At 43.9% G+C, this 25,095-nt stretch overlaps 1 protein-coding gene across 1 annotated transcript in view; it reads right to left on the bottom strand.

Moving 5' to 3' along the window:
* Nucleotides 1-10,039, bottom strand: part of DCAF17 (DDB1 and CUL4 associated factor 17) — a 58,141-nt gene extending 48,102 nt beyond the window's left edge. Inside the window, exons 1-3 of the mRNA XM_088470414.1 lie at nucleotides 9,993-10,039; nucleotides 2,443-2,665; nucleotides 1,759-1,903 (exon numbers count right to left, since the gene is read on the bottom strand). Coding sequence (XP_088326540.1) covers nucleotides 1,759-1,903; nucleotides 2,443-2,486 — 189 coding nt within the window. The 5' untranslated portion in view covers nucleotides 2,487-2,665; nucleotides 9,993-10,039. The remainder of the gene's footprint in view (nucleotides 1-1,758; nucleotides 1,904-2,442; nucleotides 2,666-9,992) is intronic.
* Nucleotides 10,040-25,095: the final 15,056 nt, after the last annotated feature.

Raw genomic sequence — 25,095 nt, 5'->3', positions numbered from 1 at the left:
ATTCATTTAATTTTCCTTGATACATAGTATCTATCACAGCATATAGGAAACGAAAAGACTCTAGAGCTAATTAGAGACCCTTTTTTTCATTCCTACCCTTTATGGATGATACAACAATATTGCGCAATATTACATATGTGAAAGAAGGTTTAAGATCATAATTCCAATTTATTTTTATTTTATTAATATATAATTTGTTTTTAGTGATTCGTACATTTTATTTTTATTATCTATATATTGTCAATATTTATGCATCTATATAGCTGATTATAGTTATTTAATTGCAAACTGGTTCCTTTCATTATTTACTATCTGTTAATGCCATTGCACATTAAATATGACATCGATATAGGAATATTTTAGCTCATCTGTGCTAATTTGCACATTAAGACATGTTGTCTTTTTGATCATAAATAAAATTTATTACATTAAGATTGGAGTGTGTATCTCTTTGGTCCAGGTCAGGCGATTGGCGCTATCCCCCCATTTACTAATGAGTTTTATCACCAAAACGAGTGATAAATGTCACGGTGTATGATAAATGGTGCTCCAGCCAATCAGCTCCCAACTGTCATTTTTCTAACAGTTGACAGTTGGGAGCTGATTGGCTGGAGCACCATTTATCATACATAGGCCCGTATTCAATTTGAGGCGAGCCGCGATACTTTTTCACCAACCGGATTTTTCGCCTACTTCGCCTGTTTTGCAGGCGGAAAAGTATCGCACGTGTGCCCGCGTATCGCCGTATTCAATTTGAAAGTAGGCGAAAACGGGACCCGGCGAAACTTAAACAAGCGGAAAGTGCTGTCAGATTTGGGGAAATCAGCCCTACACCCCCGAAAAGATGCTCTGACATAGGGGTTAGCTATGGTACCCCCCAATTTGGCTTGCTAAAGGTATTTGGTGTTTTTAAACGGGCTCAATAGGTGCTAAAATGTGTTTTTGTATAAGTGGTGAAGAATAGTATTCTGTTTTTTTTTTGCTGAAAATAACTTATCCCAGCAAATTTGGGGTACTTGAAAATGGGCGTCAGCATATTTTAAAGTTGCTAAAGTTAAGTTAAAAAAATCGTGAAAAATCCACCTGCCGCAAGCACCTGGAATGATAAAAACACCTGAGACATACTTGGGGACCCCACCTGAGTCAAGTTTGCTAGTTTTTAACTTCGTCCCCCAACATTTTTTTTTTCGCCCCCAAATTCAAAGTGATTTTTTTGGGTGTCCTTACGTGTTATTTTTTTTTACATTTTGACAGAGTTTCCGTTTGGGGGACTGTCTGAAGGCTGCATGGGGGTTCCCACAACGTTGCACCCCAAAATCCCAATGCTGCACTTTTTTTCCACCTGCTATTCATAGGCAAATATTGTTTGCTTATTACATTGCATTGACTTTCCGCCTAGGCAGAAAGTCTTCCAAATTGAATACGGAGTAAAGTCAAAACAGGAGACAATGACGTCATCGGCGAAAAGTTTTTACCTAAAACACTCGAAAACGGCTTTTCGAGCCAATCGCCTGACCTGGACCAATGGTGACATTTATCACTCATTTTGGTGATAAAACTCGTTAGTAAATGAGACCCATGTATCTGTATCCATTGAAAGTCAGACAGTTGCCCAATGAGACCCCGAACTAGGTATCTTATCACGTCTAGGGCAAGTTTTGCAGTGTCTAATTGGAAAAAAATATATGAATCTGCTCCCCGTGGAAAATGCATTTATTGAAATAAATAATATAAGAATTGTTTTTGTAGGCAGATTACCTGGCACACAATGTTCCTTAAAATGTCCATGTTCAGCCTGAGGTGACTGTAGGCGCTCTTTGGGAAGGAGCCCAGACACTTTCTGCTGACAAGAGTGCAGACATTTTTCACGACCCCTGTCCTGGCGTAATATCTTCTGGCAGCCCTAAGGGGAGATTTGCTCGAGTTCACACTCATATCAGAGTTATTATTGCTTATCCTATTCCAGAGAGCAGTTATATATTGCAGTTATAAAATGTACTGTACTTCTATGAGCAAAGATATACAATCCAATGACAAAGGCTTTAGGAAGGGTTCAGCTTATTTTATCAGATCTCTATAATAAGTGAATGCATGCTGCTTGCACAGATTTCTATAATAACTAAGTGAATGCATGCTGCTTGCACAGATCTCTATAATAACTAAGTGAATGCATGCTGCTTGCACAGATCTCTATAATAACTAAGTGAATGCATGCTGCTTGCACAGATCTCTATAATAACTAAGTGAATGCATGCTGCTTGCACATGTAGTAGACAAACACAGGTGAGTGTAACAAACATACAGAGAAGCTGCGATTGCAAAATTGTCATTAATGCATGGGAACCAAAGGACTTGGCATATAATAAAGGGAAACAACAACTCAGCTACTATATTCCATTATAAAACATACTTTAACTGACAATTATCATAACTTGCACCTACCCCATCATACACAGGTTTAAATGGTTGCAGCACAGTGACAGCATTGAATACACTCAGCCATCGATTCCTGAGACGTTCGTGGGATATGTAGTGTCTTCTCAGAGTCATTCCTTTCCTCCTTAAGGCATATGTCAGTCCATGAACTACAAGGCCCACAATGCAATGCGACACCCTGTCCTTGCGGTGAGTTTACTGCTCTGCACACTTCCGGTTTATTTATGATCTATGTTATGAGATGTGTCAGACTGTATAATACAGCATGGTGTCACTTCCTCCTGTGCACGTACATACAGTAGTGTAGGCTTATGGGACATCGAAAGAAAACATTGGATACAAAACATTGTTTAGTCAAAAACATTGGTTCTGGAACATCGATGTTAACCGATGTTAACCGATGTTTCTATGTTTTTTAAGTAAACTACCTACTTAACATATAATACACAAATAAACTTCTGAAATCATACTTATGTTTATTTGATGGAGGCTTACAGTATATACAGTCCAGCGTTTCAAACAAACAGCAGCACTCAGAGGATTTTAAAAATGCAAAACGCCTTTATAAGATCTGTAAAGCCCTGGTACTTCGTAGGCAGTATACTACATGCAGTCCCCATGAAATATTGGCATTAAATAGGGGCAGGGATTCAGGTAAGTATTTTGTTTTATGTGTGTGTCTTTGTGTTATATACTGTATGTAAGGCATACCTCCCAACTGTCCCGAATTTAACGGGATAGTCCTGTTTTTATGGGACTGTCCCGCTGTCCCACCCGCGGGCCGCAGTGTCCCGTGGTGGGGGGCCAGTTGGGGAAAGCATACACCGCTGCTCTGCATAGCAGAGCATAGCGTGTATGCAAAGCAGAGCAGCGTGTATGCAGAGCAGAGCGAGAATAGATGCTGTGCGCACAGCATCTATTCACAGTACGGGGAGGAAGCACGGGGGCAGCCCAGCATCTCGGAGATGCTGGGCAGGCCCCTTAGTGATGTAAAAGGGGCTTACCACTAAGCCACACCCCCTTCCGTATAGGTCACGCCCCCTTTTTCGGGAGCGCACGCCTCCTGTGCGCAGATGTCCCAACTGCTTGTAGTCAAATGTTGGGAGGTATATGTAAGGGGCACTACTGGCTGGCTGCACTGCATAAAGGGAACTACTGGGGGCACTCATAAGGGGCACTGCAGACCCGCCAACATGACCTGTTCCATTAGGTACAAAACACTCTGCTCCTGGAGTTTCCTCTTAATTTATGATCGCAGACACCTGTGCTGAAACACTTTTCTCATCAATTACCTAGCTCAACACAGGTGACTGCAATCATACTGTACATTAGGTGGGAAGTCCAGGAGCAGAGCATTTTGTACCTAATGGAACGGGTCATGTTGGAGGGTAGAGCGCTATATAAACATACCTCCCAACTGTCCCGCATTTAGCGGGACAGTCCCGTTTTTATGGGACTGTCCCGCTGTCCCACCCGCGGACCACAGTGTCCCGCGGTGGGGGGGAAGTTGGGGAGAGCACACCCGCTGCTCTGCATAGCAGAGCAGCGGGTGTGCAGAAGGTGAACAGATGGCGTGCGATGCGCACGGCCTCTGTTCACTAGTGTAGGAAGGGCCTGGGGGGCTGCCCAGCATCTCGGAGAGTGCTGGGCACGTCCCCTATAGTGACGTAAACGGGGGTTGCCGCGCAGCTCTGCCCCGTTTCCTAGATGTCCCGCCCCCTTCTTGGGAAGCCACGCCGCTTCTCGGGAAGCAACGCCCCCTTTTTGGGCGTGCGCGAAGGGTCCCACCTCCCTGTCTTCAAAAGTTGGGAGGTATGTATAAGAAGGCCCTTCATAAGGGGCACTACATAAGGGGAACTGCATAATTTGTACTACAACAGGGGGTATTGCATACCTCCCAACTTTTGCACCCGGAGAGTCGGGACTTATGCGCGCCCGAGGCCCGCGCGTCTGAAAAGCAGCATGGCCTGATAGTAAAGGGGCATTTCCTGATGAAACGCCCCTGTTTACATCATTAAGGGGCATGCCCAGCATCTCTGAGATGCTGGCCTGCCCCGGGCTTCCCCCAGTACTGTGAATAGATGCTGTGCACATGCGCACAGCATCTATTCTTGCACTGCAAACTTCCCCCAACTTCCCTCCCACTGTGGCCCGCGGGTGGGACAGCGGGACAGTCCCAGAAAAATGGGGCTGTCACGTTGAATGCGGGACTGTTGGGAGGTATGGTATTGCATAAGGGGCACTACTACTCGGGGCACTGCATAACGTGCACTACAACAGGAAGCATTGCATAAGGGGCACTGCTGCTGGAAACATTGCATAAGAGGCACTACTGGGGGTATTAAGGTGCAATGGAAAGGAATGTTACCAGAGTGACAAGAAATGGTGCTGTGTCATGTTGACACCCCCCCATTTTCTAGTAACCACTCCCCCTTCTGCTCCACGGGAGGTTTCTGTCCTCCCTGAGCTCGCCTTAGGACACCTGCGTTACGGTTTCACAGGTGTGACCATGCCCATTGTTTGGTGCACGCGCCGAACTTGGGGGGGCTTCATTTTTTGCTTTCCCTGGGCTCCAAATATACTAGTTACACCACTGACGGTGAGATATGTCAAAATGTATGACCATTCGATATCTGGCTTTCCTTCGCTGGGGAAGAGACATTTCCCTGTTCCTCCCCTGTGAAGGAACAGAAGAAATGTCCATCGGTCGGCTGCTGCAGCGTATACACAGATCGATGCAGTCGACTTGTAACTCCAAAAATTTTGTATCTGACGGACATGCTGACAGATTGATATTTTGTGATTGGTTGCGCAAATACATAGTACAATTATCTGGGCGATCCACTGATATTAGGCAGATCGCCCAAATAATTGTATTATTTATGCCCAGCATAAGTAATGGTGAGTCCCTGCTCTCACAGCCAATGACTGCCATCCATATCCACTCCCAAAGAATTCATAATTCAATAATACAACTGAAAATTATACCACTAATCCAAGTTGCAGATTTGGGAGAGCCAGCAGAGATTTCCAGAGTATCTTTGTTAAACAGCTAAGCTCACCTAGTCTGTTTTCTGGTAAAAGTGTCCATTTGGCACACATGTCGTTTCTGTTAGGAATCAGAGGGTTAGTCAGGCGGATTAAGGCTGAACACGGTCTTAAGAGGTGACGCTCTTTGGCAGACAATGACCTGAAGGTCGTACCCACGGTGCGGCTTTGGAGCCATGTAGCAACCTTGAGTGTTAAACTCTTGGCTAGTAGCGGCCTGTAAGCCGAAAGCAAGATGCAGCCTTTGGGCTGTGTGGCAGCCTTAAGGGCTGGTATGTCTTGGCTGGTTGCGGCCTGTGAGCCGAGATCTAGATGCAGCCTTTGGGCTGTGTGGCAGCCTTGAGGGCTGGTATGTCTGGGCTGGTTGCGGCCTGTGGGCCGAGATCTAGATGCAGCCTTTGGGCTGTGTGGCAGCCTTGAGGGCTGGTATGTCTTGGCTGGTTGCTGCCTGTGAGCCGAGAGCAAGATGCAGCCTTTGGGCTGTGGGGCATCCTTGAGGGCTGGTATGTCTTGGCAGGTTGACACTGGCGTTGGTGCGCCGGATTGCAACTGATAACGCTGAGATGCGGCTTAAGTCGCCGGGTTAACACAGGCATCGGTATACTAAATTGGGCACTTAGGACACTGAAGTGCGACCAATGTCGCCGGGTTGACACTGGCGTGAGTACGCTGGATTGCGCACTTTGGATGCTGAGGTGTGGCCAATGTCGCCGGGTTGACACTGGCGTTCGTATGCTAGATTGCGCACTTTGAACACTGAAGTGCGACCAGTTCCGCCAAGTTGACACAAGACGCTGGATTCCGCACTCAGGACTGTGAGTGCACTCTGTGCCACCGGGTTGACACACGCGGCTGGGAGCAGAGATGCACTCCGTGCCGCCTAGATGACACAAGCGGCAAACAGCAGGTGTTATGCGGACCGTGCAGCCTGGATGGGACAAACGGCAGACAAGAAATAAGGCAAACAGGAGACTGGAACTCGACTGAACAAACAGGAGACTGGCCACAACCGGAAACACGTGAAAACGCTATCACCGGCATCGGAGCAGTGTTCACAGCAGCAGGATATGGACGCAGGAGCCAATCCGGATCAGTCTCAGAATGACGGACAGGAGGTAGGCGGAGTATCAACGAACGCTGGCCCGGCGTTCGCCTCGCACAGCATTATCAGTGCAGTGGCTTGTGACAGTTTCATTATTTTCCTATGAACCTTTTATGTATGTGTATGTGCATTAATAAAATGCTAATTTTATTTTATCACTCATAAGGTCTGCGGTTTTGAGCTTCTATCACTTTCTTTGCCTTCAGCGGTAATGTAGCTCACTGCATATTAGAGTATTTTGTGGAAACCATCCATTATTTATTGCTGTTTGTGCATTATTTATGCTAATTTGTTTACTCAGCTAAATGTCATTGCTTGAATAACATGTTGAAAGGTTAATTTTATTTCATTTTCATTCTATTTTTATGTATGACATAAAATATCATAAAGGGACAGCAATGGTGGCAAAATTGAGTATAAAGTTTCTATACTGCCTGGTGATTCCTACTTCTTATTTAGGGGTCGTTATCAGTTTTGGTTTGTATTGCATCAGTTTTATTAAGTTGGGGCTTTATCATTTCTGCCTATGGTGTATCCAAGTTACCTCACCATTTCCATCCCTATTGCTGGGCATAACACTCGGTCAAACTTGGAGACGACCAGATAACGATAACGATCGTTATCTGATCTTCCTGCATGTGTTGGATGTTTGATATCGAACATCCAACACATGCATCAACCCCCCAACTACTATAACGACCCTGCGATCAACAATCGCGGGTCCCTATAGTAAACAGGCTAACCTGGTCGATATCGACCAGGTTGGCCTGCATTCACAGGTGATGGTCGATATCGACCATCCGTGTCCGCGCATCGACCATTGTTTGGTCGTTTGAAGGGGCCAGAAACTGGTCGATTTGAGGTATAACGATATATCGATGTCGTTATCGTTCAAATCAACCAGGGAAATCTGACTGTGTGTATGTACCATTACACTATACAATTATCTGTCAGATATCTGTCCAATCTGGCTGGTTGAAATGAAAATCTGTTAATGTATGGGAGCAAATGACAATCGACCATTTGCTCACAAACTCTGAATAACAGACAAAAATTGTCATCCAGATAAATTGGTTAAATCAAATGAATTTAGCCAATTTGACCCATCATTTTTGCCCATTTTCCAGTGTTTAAGACCATATGGTCAATTGTTATTGGCTCCCAGTACATTACCAGATTTTCATTCCAACCAGCCAGATTGGACAGATATCTGACAGATAATTGTAGAGTGTATGCCCAGCATTAGCAACACTTTTTTGGGTTGGGTGTCAATCCTGCCTCACAGATGGAGTCCAACACTTCTTATACGATGAGCCTCAACTGGACTTCAATATAGGATTCTTCTTATCTAAATATGATCACGTCTACTTCACCCATCAATTTTAGACTTTCGTCATGTACCCACACCCGTCTCCCCTTCCCCCCTGCACATAATCAGTGAAAACTATAGATTCCATGGGGGTATTCAATCTGGAGTGAAAAGTCCGTGCTGGACTTTTCGCTCCACATCGGAGGTTTTCCGGGGATAAAGTGTCAGGCGCGTGCCTGCTGTATCCCCGTATTCAATTAGAAATCAACGAACACGGGAGCCGGCAGAAAGGTAAGTATCGCCAAAAAACGGGAATTTTCGGGAAATATTCCAGGGACCCCCCTAAAGATGTCTAGACATGGGGATCACTGTGGGTAACCCCAATTTTACCTGCTGAAGGAAGTCGGGGTTTCTAATAGCCGCGGCAGGTGCATATTTGCGGCTATGAAGAAGTGGTGAAGAATAGCACTTAGATTTTTTTTTGTAAAAATAACTATCCCTATCAAATTTGGGGTACATGAAAATGGGGGTAAGCATATATTAAGTCCCTAAAATGATATTTAAAAATTCTGCAAAAATGCATCTGCTGCTACTCCTGCAATGAACACCTGCCGTATATAAGGGAAGGCCTCTGGAATCAATTTTGCTATTTTTGAACTGTGGGTCTCATTCAGACCCGCTCGCGAGCGCAGGACGCTCGCAAGCGGGTTGATGGTACCCAAATGTGCATGCGCACGACGGAGGGAGCACCGTCGTGCGCATGCGCGAGACCCGGATAGCGACAGCCAAGCTGTCGCTCCGGGTCTCGCACCAAAGGGGGCGTGCTGTCGATGGTGAGTGACAGCACGCCCCCTTTGGTGGGCGTGCCGGGGGCGTGGCTGCCAGACGGAGGCGTTCCCATGGGAACACCTACCGTCTGGGTCCGGCCCCACTGACATCACTAGTGATGTCAGTGGGAGTGATTTTGGCTCTGATAGAGCCAAAATCACTCCAGGGCTTGCGGTCACCAAGACCCTACCGCAGGGTCTCATCGCAAGCCCGATGGTCGCGATGGTCTAGACCATCGCGACCATCATCATGGACGCTCGCATAAGCTGTGGGTGGTCACCCACAGCTATGCGAGCGTCCAAGAGGCCGCTCCATTTTTAAGTAGGAGGGCCCTGATTCAGAGTGAGCGCTCGGGTCAGAGCGTCCGGCTCTGAATCAGGCCCAGTGTTCCCTATTTGTTTTTATTTTTTACATCCCAAAATTAAACATCATTTTTGGGGGTGTCCCGATTTTTTTTTTCATTTTTTTTACAGATCTTTTTTATTGGTCATTCCCAGGGGTGCAGGCTATTTTTTTTTAGGCCTGCACCCCTAAACCCCAATTCTGCACTTTTTTTTCGCCATGTAAAACATGATGAAAAGTTATCCCCGTTTTTTGTACAAAAATTGAATACGGGGATAATTGAAACTTGCGAAAATGACTTTTCACAGCCAAATTGAATACAGCCCCATATCTAAGTATAAATATGGCATACTAAGGCACTATAGGAGCTACATAATTACAAAAATGTTAAAATGATTAGCATAAGAACCCAGCTACATATGGGTTAATAACCAGTTGGGTATGACCATGTGGAAGTTAACAAGCAGGAAGAATAAGACACAGAACATTGCAAATAAGGCTAGAAACCCAGTAACACAGGGTTTAATAGCCAGGCGGATACTACCTTTCTGTACGTGACGAGCAAACATAGCACCATACTAAGGAGATTGCACAAAGCATTTTTCTGCACCACGTCCTCTGTACTTAATGAAACAATAGGAATTAATTAGTATAACAGCCGTAACTAGACTTTTTGGTGCCCTGTGCCAGAAAGAGCATTGGCGCCCCCCTCATTTTTCAAAGGGACATGCACCCAAAAAAGGGGAATGGCTTCATGGGGAAGGGCCAGGGAAGATATAGGAGAGGCCAGGAGAAGCTGGGGATGAAATAAGTAGAAGCTACAAGCAGGGCTGCCATCAGATATTGTGGGGCCCAGGACTGACAAAATAGGCAGGGCCCCTGGGCCCCCCCTCCCGCTACTGCTAGGTCTAATTAATTATGACTTACCTTATCGCCTTGTGCTTCTTCCTTCTGGCTTCTTCTCCTCCAGGGCTGGCTGGCGCTGCTCCTCACACGCCGCGGCTCATCTGACATCTCCCATCCAGTGGCGTGATGTCATGCACCCCAACGCCAAAGGAAAAAAAAATGTATTAAACAAGTGCAGGGGCAAATACAGGATTTTCTGAGGGGGAGGGGGGGTGGTTTCTAATAAAAAAATAAAAATAAAATATATATATATATATATATATATATATATGTGTGTGTGTGTTTTGCTAAACACACACATACACATATAATATATACAGCATAACACACATGTACATGTTATATATAACACATATATCCACGCCAACGTAGGTACATACACATACATCCACACAAACATACATACACATAAGTACACTCTAACACATACAGATATATACATACGCATATATACACACTAACACATACAGACATACATACCCATATATACACGCTAACACAGACATATACAGTACATACCCATATATACACACTAACACAGACATATACAGTACATACCCATATATACACACTAACACATAGACATATACAGTACATACCCATATATACACACTAACACAGACATATACAGTACATACCCATATATACACACACTAACACAGACATATACAGTACATACACATATATATATACACACTAACACAGACATATACAGTACATACCCATATATTATATACACACTAACACAGACATATACAGTACATACCCATATATACACACACTAACACAGACATATACAGTACATACCCATATATACACACTAACACAGACATATACAGTACATACCCATATATACACACTAACACAGACATATACAGTACATACCCATATATACACACTAACACAGACATATACAGTACATACACACTAACACAGACATATACAGTACATACACATATATACACACACTAACACAGACATATACAGTACATACACACTAACACAGACATATACAGTACATACACATATATACACACTAACACATATACAGTACATACACATATATACACACTAACACATATACAGTACATACACATATATACACACTAACACATATACAGTACATACACATATATACACACTAACACATATACAGTACATACACATATATACACACTAACACATATACAGTACATACACATATACACACTAACACATATACAGTACATACACATATACACACTAACACATACAAACACAAACATATTATTACTTACACTTCTGCACAGCAACTGGTTGCTAATGGGTGGCGGGCATCTTGCATTATTAGGCCCCGCCCCTAAGGAACGACGCGATTCGCGGGTGTTCGGGGGCGGGGCTCCGCCCCCATTTCAAGCCGACTGAAGAGAAAAGTAGGGGAATCGTGAAGGAAGTAGAAGAGGGAGGGGTTTCTCAGATTGGTAGCAGCGCCCCACTCCCTTTTCACTCAAGGGGGTAGTGCGGGGGACTATGTTGCAGGAGCAGGCCCGGGCCCCCTCCCGTTCTGCCAGTGTCCGGGCCCGGTACTCGAGTACCGGCAGTCCCTCCCTGATGGCGGCCCTGGCTACAAGCAAGAATGATAATAAACAGACATTTGACAGGCCCAAACAGCGCCCCCCTGACCTGTGGTGCCCTGTGCGATGGCACCGGCTGCACTGCCCTAGCTACGGCCCTGATTAGTATGTACATCACCTCCTCAGCATAACATAATATAAAGCTGGCCATAACTAATACACAATATGTAATATATCTAGAGCAAACAAAAATGGTGGTACAAACTACCCAGCTGCATAAGGGTTAATAGTCATTTAGATACCACCACTAACTAGATACATGTTACAAAATCCCTAGCACTGTAACTGTATCTAATTGATTTAGGAACTTAACTATAGCAAGTGTGTAGCGATCAGTTCAAGGTATCCAACCAATATGACTTAAAATGTATATCCATTATGGTACCCTGCGAACAGGAAAAAGCAATTACCTGGACAGGGCATTGGTAAACAAAGTATTTGGGCCAAATGTAATAGGGTGAGAGTTTAGAAGTAAACTCTCACACTTTTTTTTTTAAAATGTTTTTTAAACATTAATCATTTTTAAATGATTTTCTGCAATCGACAAAAACAAATAGTACAGTCACAAAATTATCATAACCCATGTAACTGGGTAATACATATAGCATCCACATGACCATAGGAAGGAAACTGAATGTAACTTTAACTGTCAGAAGGAAGACTATTGGCAAGAGGAAGAAAGTTGTACATAAAAATTAACAATTCGACTGATGTCAAAAGACATAGGATGCGGATTGTCACACAGACCAATATCATACAGTACATTATAAGGCGGGAAAAGAAACGTATATAAAAACACTTAGCTGGATACCACACATGAGGAGAAAAATGGGGGGGCAGGAAATTTATTGGTGGGAATACTTCCCTACCAGGTGCAAAACATAAGAAATTTAGACCCAAGATTGAAAGTAGCAATTACACTTATTCAACTATATCGATGACTCAGATGGGGCAGAAAGCAGTTGTCTGTAAAAATACCAATTAGTAGTTGGCGAATATGTTTCTAACTCTCACATTTTAAACTCAGCCAATGTAATAGAGTCCGAAAACATGCAAACTCATGTTTTTAGACTAAAAAAACTCTCACGATTTAAACTCTCATCTACATGTTTTCCCATTTTGAAGATGAAACTCGACCAATGTGAGAGTTTACATTTTTTTACTCACATTTTTTTAAACTCACCCTACTACATTTGGCCCTTTGTCTACATCTGCATATAGATTACTTGAGGATGCGTAGCTGGCACCAAGAACAGCAGGGGTATGCAAACACCAGTCTGCTCAGGTGTGGCAGAACATAGGTAGGGATCAAAGGACTCACCATATGTTATCTATTTTGTAACTAAATATATATTTCCAACACAGCTGGAGTTCCCAAAATCATAGAATTATACCTGAAGTCTGTACCCTGGTCTGGTGTGATTTGAAGGCAACTAGGACATATTGTTTGGGAGAAATTAGGTATCTATCCATTCACATATCCCAGAGCAGTCTCATTTACACTCATTTTATATCTTAAATAATAGAGATTAATGTGAACATACCATATTTCATGTGGCAACTACACAAGGGAAATATGTAAAGTTATTTTTACTTAGGTTAAAAGTTACATGGGCGGACCTTGTATGTTCCCTGGGTTAATTAAAAAGCCAGCCAGTCATTCGTGACTTGGTCATGACATCACTATGGGGAACGACGACAGTTGATAAGAGGTATGGGAGCATTTGCTTTGTGTCAGACTTGGAGGATCAATTCTTAGTTGAAACCTGGACCTGCATTTTAATGCTGTGTGCTCCTGCCCAGAATAATTCAAATGTAATTCTTTCTTTTTATTGTGAAATTGCAACACACGTTTGTCTATGTAATCTGTAACCCTTTTTATTTATACCATTTCTGTAACTAAGCATTACACTTCCTTTTGTAAATAAAGTGTTCCTTTAGTCTGTTTTCATATATGCTCCAGAACCTAGCCTTTAAAGAGGCTATTAGATAGCTAAAGTTACCCTATATATAAGTATTTATTACTAGAGTGCAAGTTTGTTTAGCAGAGACTGCGCAATTGTGATAGAGTGTTAGGGGATCTGTGGCCCCTTTCTGTATTTTCCACAGGTGGCAGTAGAGAGGTGTATAGTATAAGGAGCAGAGTGATAGAATATTCATTGTATTATATTTGTTTTTGCCCTCTCTACATCAGGACTTGGGGATCTGCACAATCGCTGTCCTGACGCTAGTGTAGTACCAGTCAGGGTGAAACAGTTGTTCGCTCTGACAGCGCCAAATCAGGGATACGTTTTGGTGTGCAGAGAGGGAGGAGTGCGGACTACCTACCCAGGTCTGGGCCGATTGGAAGAGCCCATTGGGGGCCCAGATCATTGACTGCCCCCACTGCTGTGCCCACGAGTGTTGGCCGCACATGTATAGCAGCTTAGCCGCAGTGGTACATTCATCAGTGAAAGAGTGGAGACTGCTTCCAGGGCCGGTTCTAGGGGTGTTCGACCAGTTCGGTTGAACAGGGGCACCACCCATAGAGGGTGCACCCCTCCCTAACATCCCGATTTCAGCGAGACTGTACTGTCCCGCTGTTCCACCCGTGGGCTGAAGTGGCCCATGGGTGGTCAAATCAGGAGGTTGGGGACCCCCATCGCCACAGCCGTGTGGCAGTGCCGGACCCCGGAGTGTGAATGGATGCAGCGGGCATGCGCACGGCATCCATTCACTGACGGCCCGGAGAGGGCTGGGGGAAGCCCAGCCAGTGACGGAGGGCTGGGCTTTACCGCCAGTCTGATGTTATTTGGAGGCGTGCCATGCAGGTGTGACATATGGTAATGAGGCCATGCCCCCAATTTCAGTCTTGCGCGCCTTCACCGCACGCGATTGCAGGGCACAGCGTACCGGGCCGGCACAGGGTGCTCAGACCCCTGGAGCCGGCCCTGACTGCTCCCCTCTGTGCTGAGCATAATAGTTTCTTAAGTTTTTGTGGGAGAGACACCTCTCAGATTTGGTCATGACCCCCCAGTACCCGGGCCCCTCAGATCACTTCCTTTTCCCTGACATCGTGTGACCACTTTTCTGGCACAGTTCTCATCAGCCTACATATGAGTATCTATATACGGCTTTAGAATGAAAGCATTTCTTCACACAAGAATGAAGCTTGTACCTCCATGTGACAGTGCAGTTAAAATAATATATTTGTCTATGTATTTTATTGGGAAAACATACACCACTTTTATTGCCAATAGAAACTGCTGTGCACTTGTAATATGGGAGGTAGTGTGGGAAGCCACAGGGAATTAGTGTGGAGAGCTGAGCTAGCAGTGAATAATGTCAACTAGGTCAAGATAAATAATGGTTAATACATGTCTACCGGAGACAAAGGATGCAAATAGAATCCAAAAGTAGCTGTTGCCCATTGTTCTGTCCACATCTCTCAAGGACATTTCCCGACTTACCTTTTATTTGAAATACAGATTCATGGCTGGTGTGTGTCGGCTGCATATGGTACTAAATAAAACCTATAAAATGAGTGAAGGAACAAATATATTTCATTTCCCAAAAAAGTAAACTTATTTTTAAAAGCCGGCTGTTCATAATAAATATAACCCACCGAACCTGCGTTGGCTTCATTATTTATTAGGAGCAGGTGTAAACCAGGTCTTTGTAATGTTAAAGGGACATTAATTAAATCATTAGGTTTGTATCTTATTATTATTATTATCATTATTATTATTACTATTATTATTTACTCACTTTTGTCTCACAGGGATGTTCTTCAAAAGCTATTGATTATCAGCACTTAGAAGTTGAACCGATACTACAGTTGCCAGCATAATATGACCACTTGGTGGCACTGTTCTGTTGTGGTCCACAGCTAATATTGAAATTAATATTGTCTTGGCAGCGAAGGCAATATGGCAGCTCCTGGTCATATTGAAAGGCAAGGACTTTTATTGCAGAGTTTCTTATATCCAAATGCAACGGTGAAACTATAAAGTTAGCTGTGGCTGTCTATTTATAGTCCATACTGGGAAGTAGCCTGGTTAGATTTGCTGTGGATCGTGTCTGACGTGTACAATGTGTGTAGTCAGTTCTACACTCAGCAGTGATGATGGGCACTGTGTGATCTAATAGCTTGCCACAGCTGCCAGTGGTGGAAGTGACCTCACTATGTGGCTGTTCCTGTCCTCCTACTATCCATGACGTCCGAAAGTCATGGAAGGGGAACAGTGAGGGGTGCAGAGAAGGGACAGATAGGACAAAACAAAATCAAGGAGATAAAGATAAGAAACATGAAGAGATAAGAGGATCTAGCTTGGAGGGCAGACAGTAATGTTTGGACAAATGAGAACAAACAATGCACAAGAGGGGTAGATATAAGCGACCAGAGGGCGCACCAGAGATTAGGAGGACAAACGAATAGAAGCAGAAGAGACACAAGTGGGTAGACAAACACTAATGGTGTCAGAAAAGGGGGGAAATAAGTCATTGGGGCCGATGCAGGGTTGAATGCATGTTGGCTGTAATTGCTCTCACATTGCGTGAATAGTACTAAATGTAAATATTGATACAGAGTAGCACGCATCAGAGCAGCCAGACCAGCCCCATTCGTAGGCTTGGCCTGATACCTGTCACTCTCAGCACTTGCATTAGCCTTATCCCTGGTGCTGCAGATATGTCTGAAAACAGGGATAATTACATAATGTAATTAGTATAGTTAGGAGTATGGTGCATACATCAAAGTGCTAAATCACAATATACAATTGTAATATAGTAAATATGAAAAATCACAATATTACACCATTGTGGGGTTTTTTTCTCTATTAGAATTTTACATATGTTGAAAATCTTTGTCCATATCGGACACTTGACGTGAACAACAAGCTATATAAAAAGCAAGGGAAGTACTATTCTGATATTCCATGTTTTATATTACAATTGTATATTGTGATTGAGCACTTTGATGTATGCGCTATGATCATAACACACGGATTTTATGCTGTTTTACATTAGTTCTTGGGTGGAACTGAGGTTTTAGGATTAGGCAGCTATACATCAAACATTTCAGTGCCATTTAGTGTTCTCATACTGTACACACGACTCTACATAGCCCACAGTGCCAGTAACCCACCCTCTCTGAATTTAGCCTAGGTGTCACTACACAGTTATGCCCCTACAGCGCAAGCGGAGATCCAAATAAGTTTTGAATGACCCAGCATTGCCCATAGTTGCTGGCATCGACATCAGCCACATTGGATGTATTGGGTGTTCTGTAGGGACAGACATAATGGGCTCAATCCAATTAGCTGCGAGTCCCCCCACGGCACGAGTAAGTGCGGCTGTCTGCCTCACTTATGGTACCTCCAAAATTGCAATTTTTTGTAGAGCTGCATACAAAAATGTGCGAGTACAGGGTGAGATCGGGCCGCGAAGGGGGGCGAATTGCGGTGCCGTTACCGTTGTTTCTATGCCGTTGCAACAGCAACTCGCACCTATTTGGGTTGAGCCCAATGTGTGTATGTTATATGTGATTCTATTTAATTTCTGTGTTGGGTGCTATGTATAAAGGATTAATTGTTCAGCAACCAAGTTGGTGAGAGAGTTTCTAGCTATGTTCTTGTACAAATATCTCAGACCCCTTTTCCATCAAAATCTCGGGTCTGTCCCAGAATTTTTTACCTGGCAATTTGCCGAGCCATACCCAGCTTGGACCCCGTTTCCACTGCACCCTCGTCCCAGGGTTTCACTGGTCGCCTCTGTTTCCACTGAACATGGGTAAGCCCTGCAAAACCTGTGGATGTCATTAAAAATGGCCTTTATTCAGGCCATTTTTAATTACATTCACATTTAATTACATTTTTAATGACATCCTTTATTATTTATTATTATTATTTATTTGTTTAATTTAATTATCTTTACTATTATTAATTATTATTTTTTTAATTATTTATTTAAATATTATTTATTACATTTAATGACATCCTTTATTCAGGCGTGTCCTCTGGTGATTACATCAGCAGCCAGCACCCTGGAAGGACCAATCAGCGGCTTTTGCAATTACCTGGGTCAAAAAACCCAGGTTAGAGCTGTTTCCACTGCAGTGTTACCGGGTTTTACCTTCTAAAATCCCTGCTCGATACCCGGAAGGAAACCCTGGGTCAGTAGACCCGGGATTTTTTCCTTGGAGCCATTTTCAATGAGCCAAGTCACGGGTAGACACAGCAATTGCCTGGGTTTTTTAGGCAGTGGAAAAAGGGTATCAGTTAACTTTAAAGTAAAATATATTTTACAGATACATTGTGATCGATAAATTGTCAAAATATCACATACTGACTTCTTTTTATAAAAATGTGAGCAGCTTTAGCATGCAGTCAGATGCTCCTCCAGCTTCTGTTAGCGAGGACCACAGATCAGCAGGTCAGGCACCTGGACCACCCATATCCTAGTTTAGGTGTTACAACTGCTAATGTCTCAGACAGAAGCAGGCATTGAGACATGTTTATCAAGTGGTGAACATCCCTTTTTCCCGTGAAAATCAGGAAGCCTCTCTAACAAGTACTTGTACTTATTATTATACCGGTTCTTTATACAGTAGCTTCTCAGGATGACGATAACTGATTACAATCCTATTAAACTTTCTAAGTTTCAGCATTTTGTATATAAATTTAGTTTTTTTTAATTGTTTTAAAATTAAAACAAATTGAATCTCTTTTTATAAAGTTTCTTTTTTATTAGTGGACTTTCAGTTCCCAGCGCTTGTGTGAGCCAGCAAGTCTTCTGTTAGAAAAGCAGAACCACAGGGAATGGCCCAGTAAAGCAGTAAGTTCATTCTTACTGCTCTGGTCCAGCGTTGTCGGGGCAGCAGAGCACCACCAATATTTTCATGTTAAACTTAGGGAATAAGTGATATTGTGTATGGCTACTGTAAGCCAGGGACAAAGGCGGGAGGGCAGGATTTGTAGGGTGTGGGAGTTTCTGTATATGCTCTGTGCGTGCTTGTTTTTGTATATATATATATATTTATAGGGATGTGCAGGCTCGGTTTTACTCGGATTTACTCGGTTCTTATCGCCACTTTACCGCAAATTCGGATTTATTATATTGGCTATCCAAAACACATGATAGGCGATAGCCAATAAAATGCCGTTTAAAGATCCGAGTAAATCCGAGTAAAACTGAACCCGCTCACCCTATATATATATATATATATATATATATATATATGAAGAGGTGTTGATTTAGTGAAGAAATACACAGGGGTACCTTGCTCCCCTGCCCGGCGTCCGTTTCAATCACTGTGTGATTTTTCTCTCGAGCCTTTGAGGAAAATCACACATGAGTTCTACTCACAATGTACAGCCAGTGTAGACACCGAGACAAAAATTTGTCAGTCAGGGGGGAGTTTCTGGGTACTCAGGAATCCCCCCCTGCATGTGCCACTCTAAGTGGTAACGTTTGTAATAATAAAAATATTGCTGTTGAATGTAATGACGAAAATGTTTTCTTTCTTTTTACATACTTTTGGGATATACAAACTGCTCTTTACTATAACAATTACACCTACAGCACTGAGCACACATTCAGCATATACACCAGAACATGGTCAAGAAAGAGCTTCAATTGGACATGTGGATAATTGTGATCAGGTCAGGTTTACATATTCCAGTGAATCACAGAAATATAAAGGGGAATTCAGATATTCTACTACTATTTTCAGCCCACATGTCACAGAATTGTGTCGTTCTTCATCCTTTTTATTTAAACAAACAAAAAAACCTTCTGCATCATTCCCATCAAAATAGATTTTCTTAGATTGGTTTAGATATTTTTTCCCCTCTGGAGTCCTGGTGCCAGTTTGGGGAATTCCATTGCTATGATCATTACCATTGACATGAGATTGCTGTGGACACACAGATGCAATTCTCCTGTGACATATTTCCTTAGCTTGTTGTGTCAGTGACTGAAGACTTGTTGTGTCAGTGACTGAAGAGTTGTGCAGGTGCGTAGGCAGTGGTTCCTTTTCAGGTGCAGCACAACATCTGCCCATTTTCATGCTTGGAGCGTATATATACAGTACAGTCGTGATTTAAATAATCATCTCTTTTCTTGATATTTTCGACAGTCTTGTCATTTTGCATATATAGCAAACTACTGTGTGCCGTGGCTGCTAATTCATCACTAGCTAAACACTATCTTCTAGCTTTGTTTCATCCTCATCAGTGAGTAATCCTCGACTCCCATCATTAATATTTATCTAGCCGTTACCATTTCATTACTTAGATCACCCTCATTATTGTGTGGAGCATAGCAATAATAATTACAGGTTAAATCATGGACAACCTCTACCTGATGCCAAAATCAACCATGCAAACAAATCTGGATGCGGCTCTCACTAGGAGATGTCTCTAATCAGCATACATATGGTCAGATGTGTCAGATGAACGATTGAAAGATTTGAACGATTTGAATGATCTGAACGATTTGATGAACGATTTGACCAACGATTTAAACGATTTGAACTATGAATGGTTTTTGACTGCATTAAAATGAATAGAATCGTCCAAATCTGACTGCAAACACATCAGATGTCAGATATCGTTATCTGACCATCGGGAATGTGCATCGTTCATCGTTCAGACATGTCAGATATGTCAGATTTTCCTTCAGATATGAGCAATTGAACGATTTTTTAAATCGTTATCGTTCAGATCACCGTGTGTATGCACCATTATATTTGTTTGGTTTTTGTTTTACATGTAAATCTCTGTGGACCACTTCAAGAACAAAGGTAGAAGATTAGCTGTGGATTTAAGAGTATTATATAAAGGTAAACAAGGGGGTTAGAGGGAATTTTAATAAAATTTATTTTTCTAAGGTGTCTTTTTCCATTACTGTAGGTTCTGTTGTGAAACTACATGTAACAGTAGGGCTGGGCAATAAGCAACCCCCCAGCTGTTGTAGAACTAGACATCTCAACATGCCCTGCCACAGTTTTGCTATTTAACCATGCAAAAACTATTGAAATGCATGCTGGGATTTGCAGTTCAACAACAGCTGGAGGGATGCTTATTGCCAACCTCTGTGTTACAGAGTGCCTCGGCTGCCTGGCCATGCTGGCACTTTTAGTTCCACAAGCTCCAGCACGCACTGGCAGCTGAAGCATAGTTGCCGACCTTTGGCTTCTCCTTCCGGGAGAAACCTTGGTAGGAGAAGCAGGCGGGCTGTAATGGGGGCGGGGCTTGACGGGTCGCATCATTAAGCCCCACCCCCTTCATAGCAAATTTCCGCAATTGGCTTAAATTTAAATAGGGATGGGGATAAATTACACGATTCACGGAGAATCACATCATTAAGCCCCGCCTCCTACACGGGGACCCGCGATCGCCGCGGAAATTTCCCCCATTCTGCCCACTTCACTAGGAAGTGGCCAGAATGCGGGAGAAGTGCCTACCCTTCCGTGGGTGCGGGGGGTTACCCGAAAAATCATGAGACTCCCACAAAAACCGGGAGGGTAGGCATATATGAGTTGAAGGCATGCTGGCAATTTTAGTTCCATAAATGGTAGCGTGCCCCAGCAGTGGCATGCCTTGCTGGGACTTACAGTATAGTTCTACCATAATATTTTATATAACTTTCACCCATTGCACCACAAGAGTATGCCAGGATGAGCCCTTGTGCTATTCAGCTTGGAACTGGTGGGCAAAGTGATTAGTTTACCAAACATTTTATTTTTTAACACTGTGTGTACACTCAGGGCTGCCATCAGAAATTGTGTACTGGCAAAATAGGCAGGGCCCCCCTCCCCAGGAGGATGGGGCAGAGGTAGACTGAGCTGTGTATAATGTGGGTAAAGCTGCATCGGGGGTGGGGCATCAATTAGTGTGTAAACCAGTTTAAAACTTCTTAAAGTTTGGGCTGTGGGGGTGGGTGTTATTATAACATGACAATCTATCATAGAATATGAAACTATACAAATAAAGAAATATAGGAGAGAAAACTGCTATAAATTCACACACACAGAAAACCAGAATCTATGCTGAATATATAGGGGAAGCAACTAAACATATAGGGGAATGCATAGTCAATTCTATATACATACACACACAAACACATACACACATATATATAATAAAGTTCCTGGTTCAGGAGTCTGTGTGTTCGTTCGGGCTAATCTCTTGGACCACTGTACAGATTTTGATGGGATTTTCACTATTCTATACAGCATTGGTCGAGGAAGGTTTAGGTGTATGAACCATTCATCTGTGACAAAAGGGAGCTGACCAGTGATGATTTTAGTGAAGCAGTTACAGAAAAAAATCTTGCAATATGCTTATATACAGGAACTGCCCATGGTGCTGAAACAGTGATGTGCTGTATGAATGACTGGCTACTGCTGCTGCAGGGGCAAGGGCTGCACTGTGATTGTCAATCAGAGCTGGCAATGTGCCCTGTTGCATAGCAGCAGCCTAGAGAGGGGAGGGAGTCAGGGACTGAGCAGGGTCACATCTGAGGTAGACAGAGAGTGAGAGACAGCTTTCAATGAACCCATGATGATGCCTTGATGCAGAAACAGTGTCACGACCAGAGTGTCCTTACCTGCTGGCTCGCGGTCTCTGCCTGTGCGAGCGCTCTGGCTCGGTCCTACCAGTGGGGGTGCTGGTTCCTGGAGGTTGGCACGAGGTGTGCGAGGAGGTCCCGGGGGAACAGGCCATGCTGTTTCAGGTAAGACTGGAAGCTTCTCCATGCTGCAGACTGCTGGGCACCGCCATCTTGGTTTTGGGCGTGTGACCTGAATGGGCCAATCAGGTTGGAGCTCTGCATGTGACTCTCAGCAGCCTATCTTGCACCTTCCCATGGTACTTAAGGGTGTTCAGCACACCCTCTAGTTGCCAGTGCAACATGTTCTCAGCCTTGCTGTGTGAGAGTTCTCTGTGCTCCCTAACCTTGGTATATTGCAGTCTCAGCAGTGTCTCGTTTGCTTCCTGTCAGCATTCCAGGCAGTTCCCAGGATTCCTGCACCAGCTATACCCCACATCTCACCCTCCACTTGTTACTGACCAGCCGCATGCACTCAGAACCCACTGCAGTTTACAGACCTCTGATCCTCAGTATACCTCCATTGGAATTTCTACTTTGTCAGTTCATTACCAAGCACCTGTTTCTCCGCCTCACATCAATTGGATTAATTCATTAGAAGACACCTGTGCCCTGCTTCACATCTATTGGATTTGTTTTATTATCAGACACTTGTTTTGCAGTTCCCCAGCAATTGGACATTTATCCTCAGTTCACCCATGGACTTTTGTTACAGTTTTTATATATTTGTTTAATTCCATGAATCTAAATACTTCCATTAAACCAACTGCCTTTCAGTTTAACAAGACTGTTTCTGCTTCGACTGCTAATTCCATCCCGGGTCCAAAAACCCCCCAGGTCCTGACACACAGTAGTCAGGGAGTAACCAGGGGAGGTATAGCTATCAGGAATAAAAAACAAAACAAAACATTGTCATTTGATGGTGGCAAACATTGGACAGCCACCATCAAATGGTAAAAAACTACATTGGAACAAAAACATTGATGGTTAGTCGTCATAAGATTCCTGGAGTCCATTCCTACGCTGAACCTGCAGACGGACTCCGGCCACTACTCCTTCACCGTGCTCCTTCTCCAGCGTGATGTCCCTGCTCAGCCACACGCCCTCAGTGAACAGGAGGCACCTCCTATGGAAGTCAGCGCTGTTCTCGGACAGGGGCACCACGGCGAGGAAGCTCAACAGGAAACCCAGGAAATACAGGGTACATTGTGCAAAGAGGACATTGCTCATTCACATGTTCGGCAGCCGGAAAGGGGTGCGCATGGAGGCTGTGGAAATATGCACGGGTGCCCCTGACCCGGTAACATGCTGCTGATAATGCTTACGATAGCTATAATACAAATATCTAGTCCATGATCCTCCTGCCCTTCCCAGCACATCCCAGTGGTCGGGCCTAAAGACTGCTGCAGAGCAGCAGCAGGGGGGGTTGAAATGCTGGGGGCAGGAGTGAGATGCAGAGGCCTGTGCTGTGATGCATAGCATGTGGTGTGAAGCAGGGGCCTGTGTTAAGAAGCAGGGGCCTGTGGTGAAATTTAGGATGTTGTGATGAAATGCAGGGGGCAGGAGTGAGAAGCCGGAGGCTGTTATGAGATGCAGGGGGCAGGAGTAAGAAGCAGCAGGCTGTGGTGATATGCAGGGGACTGTGGTGACATGGCGTAGGTTGTTATGAGATGCAGGGGGCTGTGGTGTTATGAAATTGCTCCCGTGTGAAGCCAGGGTGGGTCGCTAGTATATATATATAGAGAGAGAGAGAGAGAGAGAGAGAGAGAGAGAGAGAGAGAGAAAGCGCTCATAGGTGTGGCACTTGAAGCATCTTGAAAAAAGCACTCAACACAGCAGTGATCGAGTCCATGTTTCAATGCTGTAAATTTTAATCAGGACATAAATATGAACAATCACTGCTCCTATACTAACAAAGGTGCATCAGTAGAAAAGGTTTCAATTTTTCGCGCCTGTATCGGAATTGGATCTCCACTGACTGGCGAAGGGTTGCCTTTTCCGATGAGTCACATTTTCTGCTTCATTGAATGGATGGACTTTGGGGTGTCAGGCAAGAAACATCGGAGAACAAACACCCTGCAACCATTGCTGGAAGAACACAAGCTGGTGGTGGCAGTGTTATGGTCTGGAGAACGTTTTCATGGCATTCTCTGGGCCCACTCATCCATATGGAAGGCACCCTCAACCGATTTGATTATGAATCCATTCTTGCAGAGCACGTACACCCATACATGCTGATTGTCTTCCCTGAGGCGGATGGGATCTTCCAGCAAGACAATGCGACATGTCACATGGCTAGAAATGTTTGACAGTGATTGGACGAACACAACCAAGACTTCCAAGTACTTCCCTGGCCCCTAATTCCCCTGACTTGAACCCAATTGAGCATTTGTGGGAGCACCTCGATCATTGTGTTCACTCCATGGATACTCCACCACACACCCTCCAGCAGCTGTGGGATGCACTGCAGTCACCATGGCTCCAGATACCTGTGCAAACCTACCAGCGCCTTATTGTTTCACTCCCAGCCTGTCTAGCTGCTGTCCGTGCCGCACACGGTGGTTACTCTGGCTATTAGCTGATGGTCATAATGATGTGATTCGACTGGTTATGTATGTATGTATGTATATATATAACAGCAGCTGCAGCACTCGCAATAAATAATCAGTGAACAACTGGGTTAAAAGACCTCAAACTTTACTTCAACGTTTCATTCCTTTCGGACCTTCGTCAGGAAGAATACAGAACAAGACAATACACTTGCCTAAATACAGATACAGACACACCACGAGTGCTCCCCCCGTCGTCCTCCGGAGACTGAGCCTGACGTCATCACTACGCACCACACAGCAAGCGCAACGTCCGGCAGCAGGCTCACCATGGTAACACTGTCAACAAAAAAGTGTCAAACCATCACCAAT

Source organism: Taudactylus pleione, unplaced genomic scaffold, assembly GCF_031769625.1.
Source record: "Taudactylus pleione unplaced genomic scaffold, aTauple2 ptg000004l, whole genome shotgun sequence".
Taxonomy (NCBI): domain Eukaryota; kingdom Metazoa; phylum Chordata; class Amphibia; order Anura; family Myobatrachidae; genus Taudactylus; species Taudactylus pleione.
Note: the sequence above shows the minus strand (reverse complement) of the source record. Positions and strands in the feature narration are given on the sequence as shown.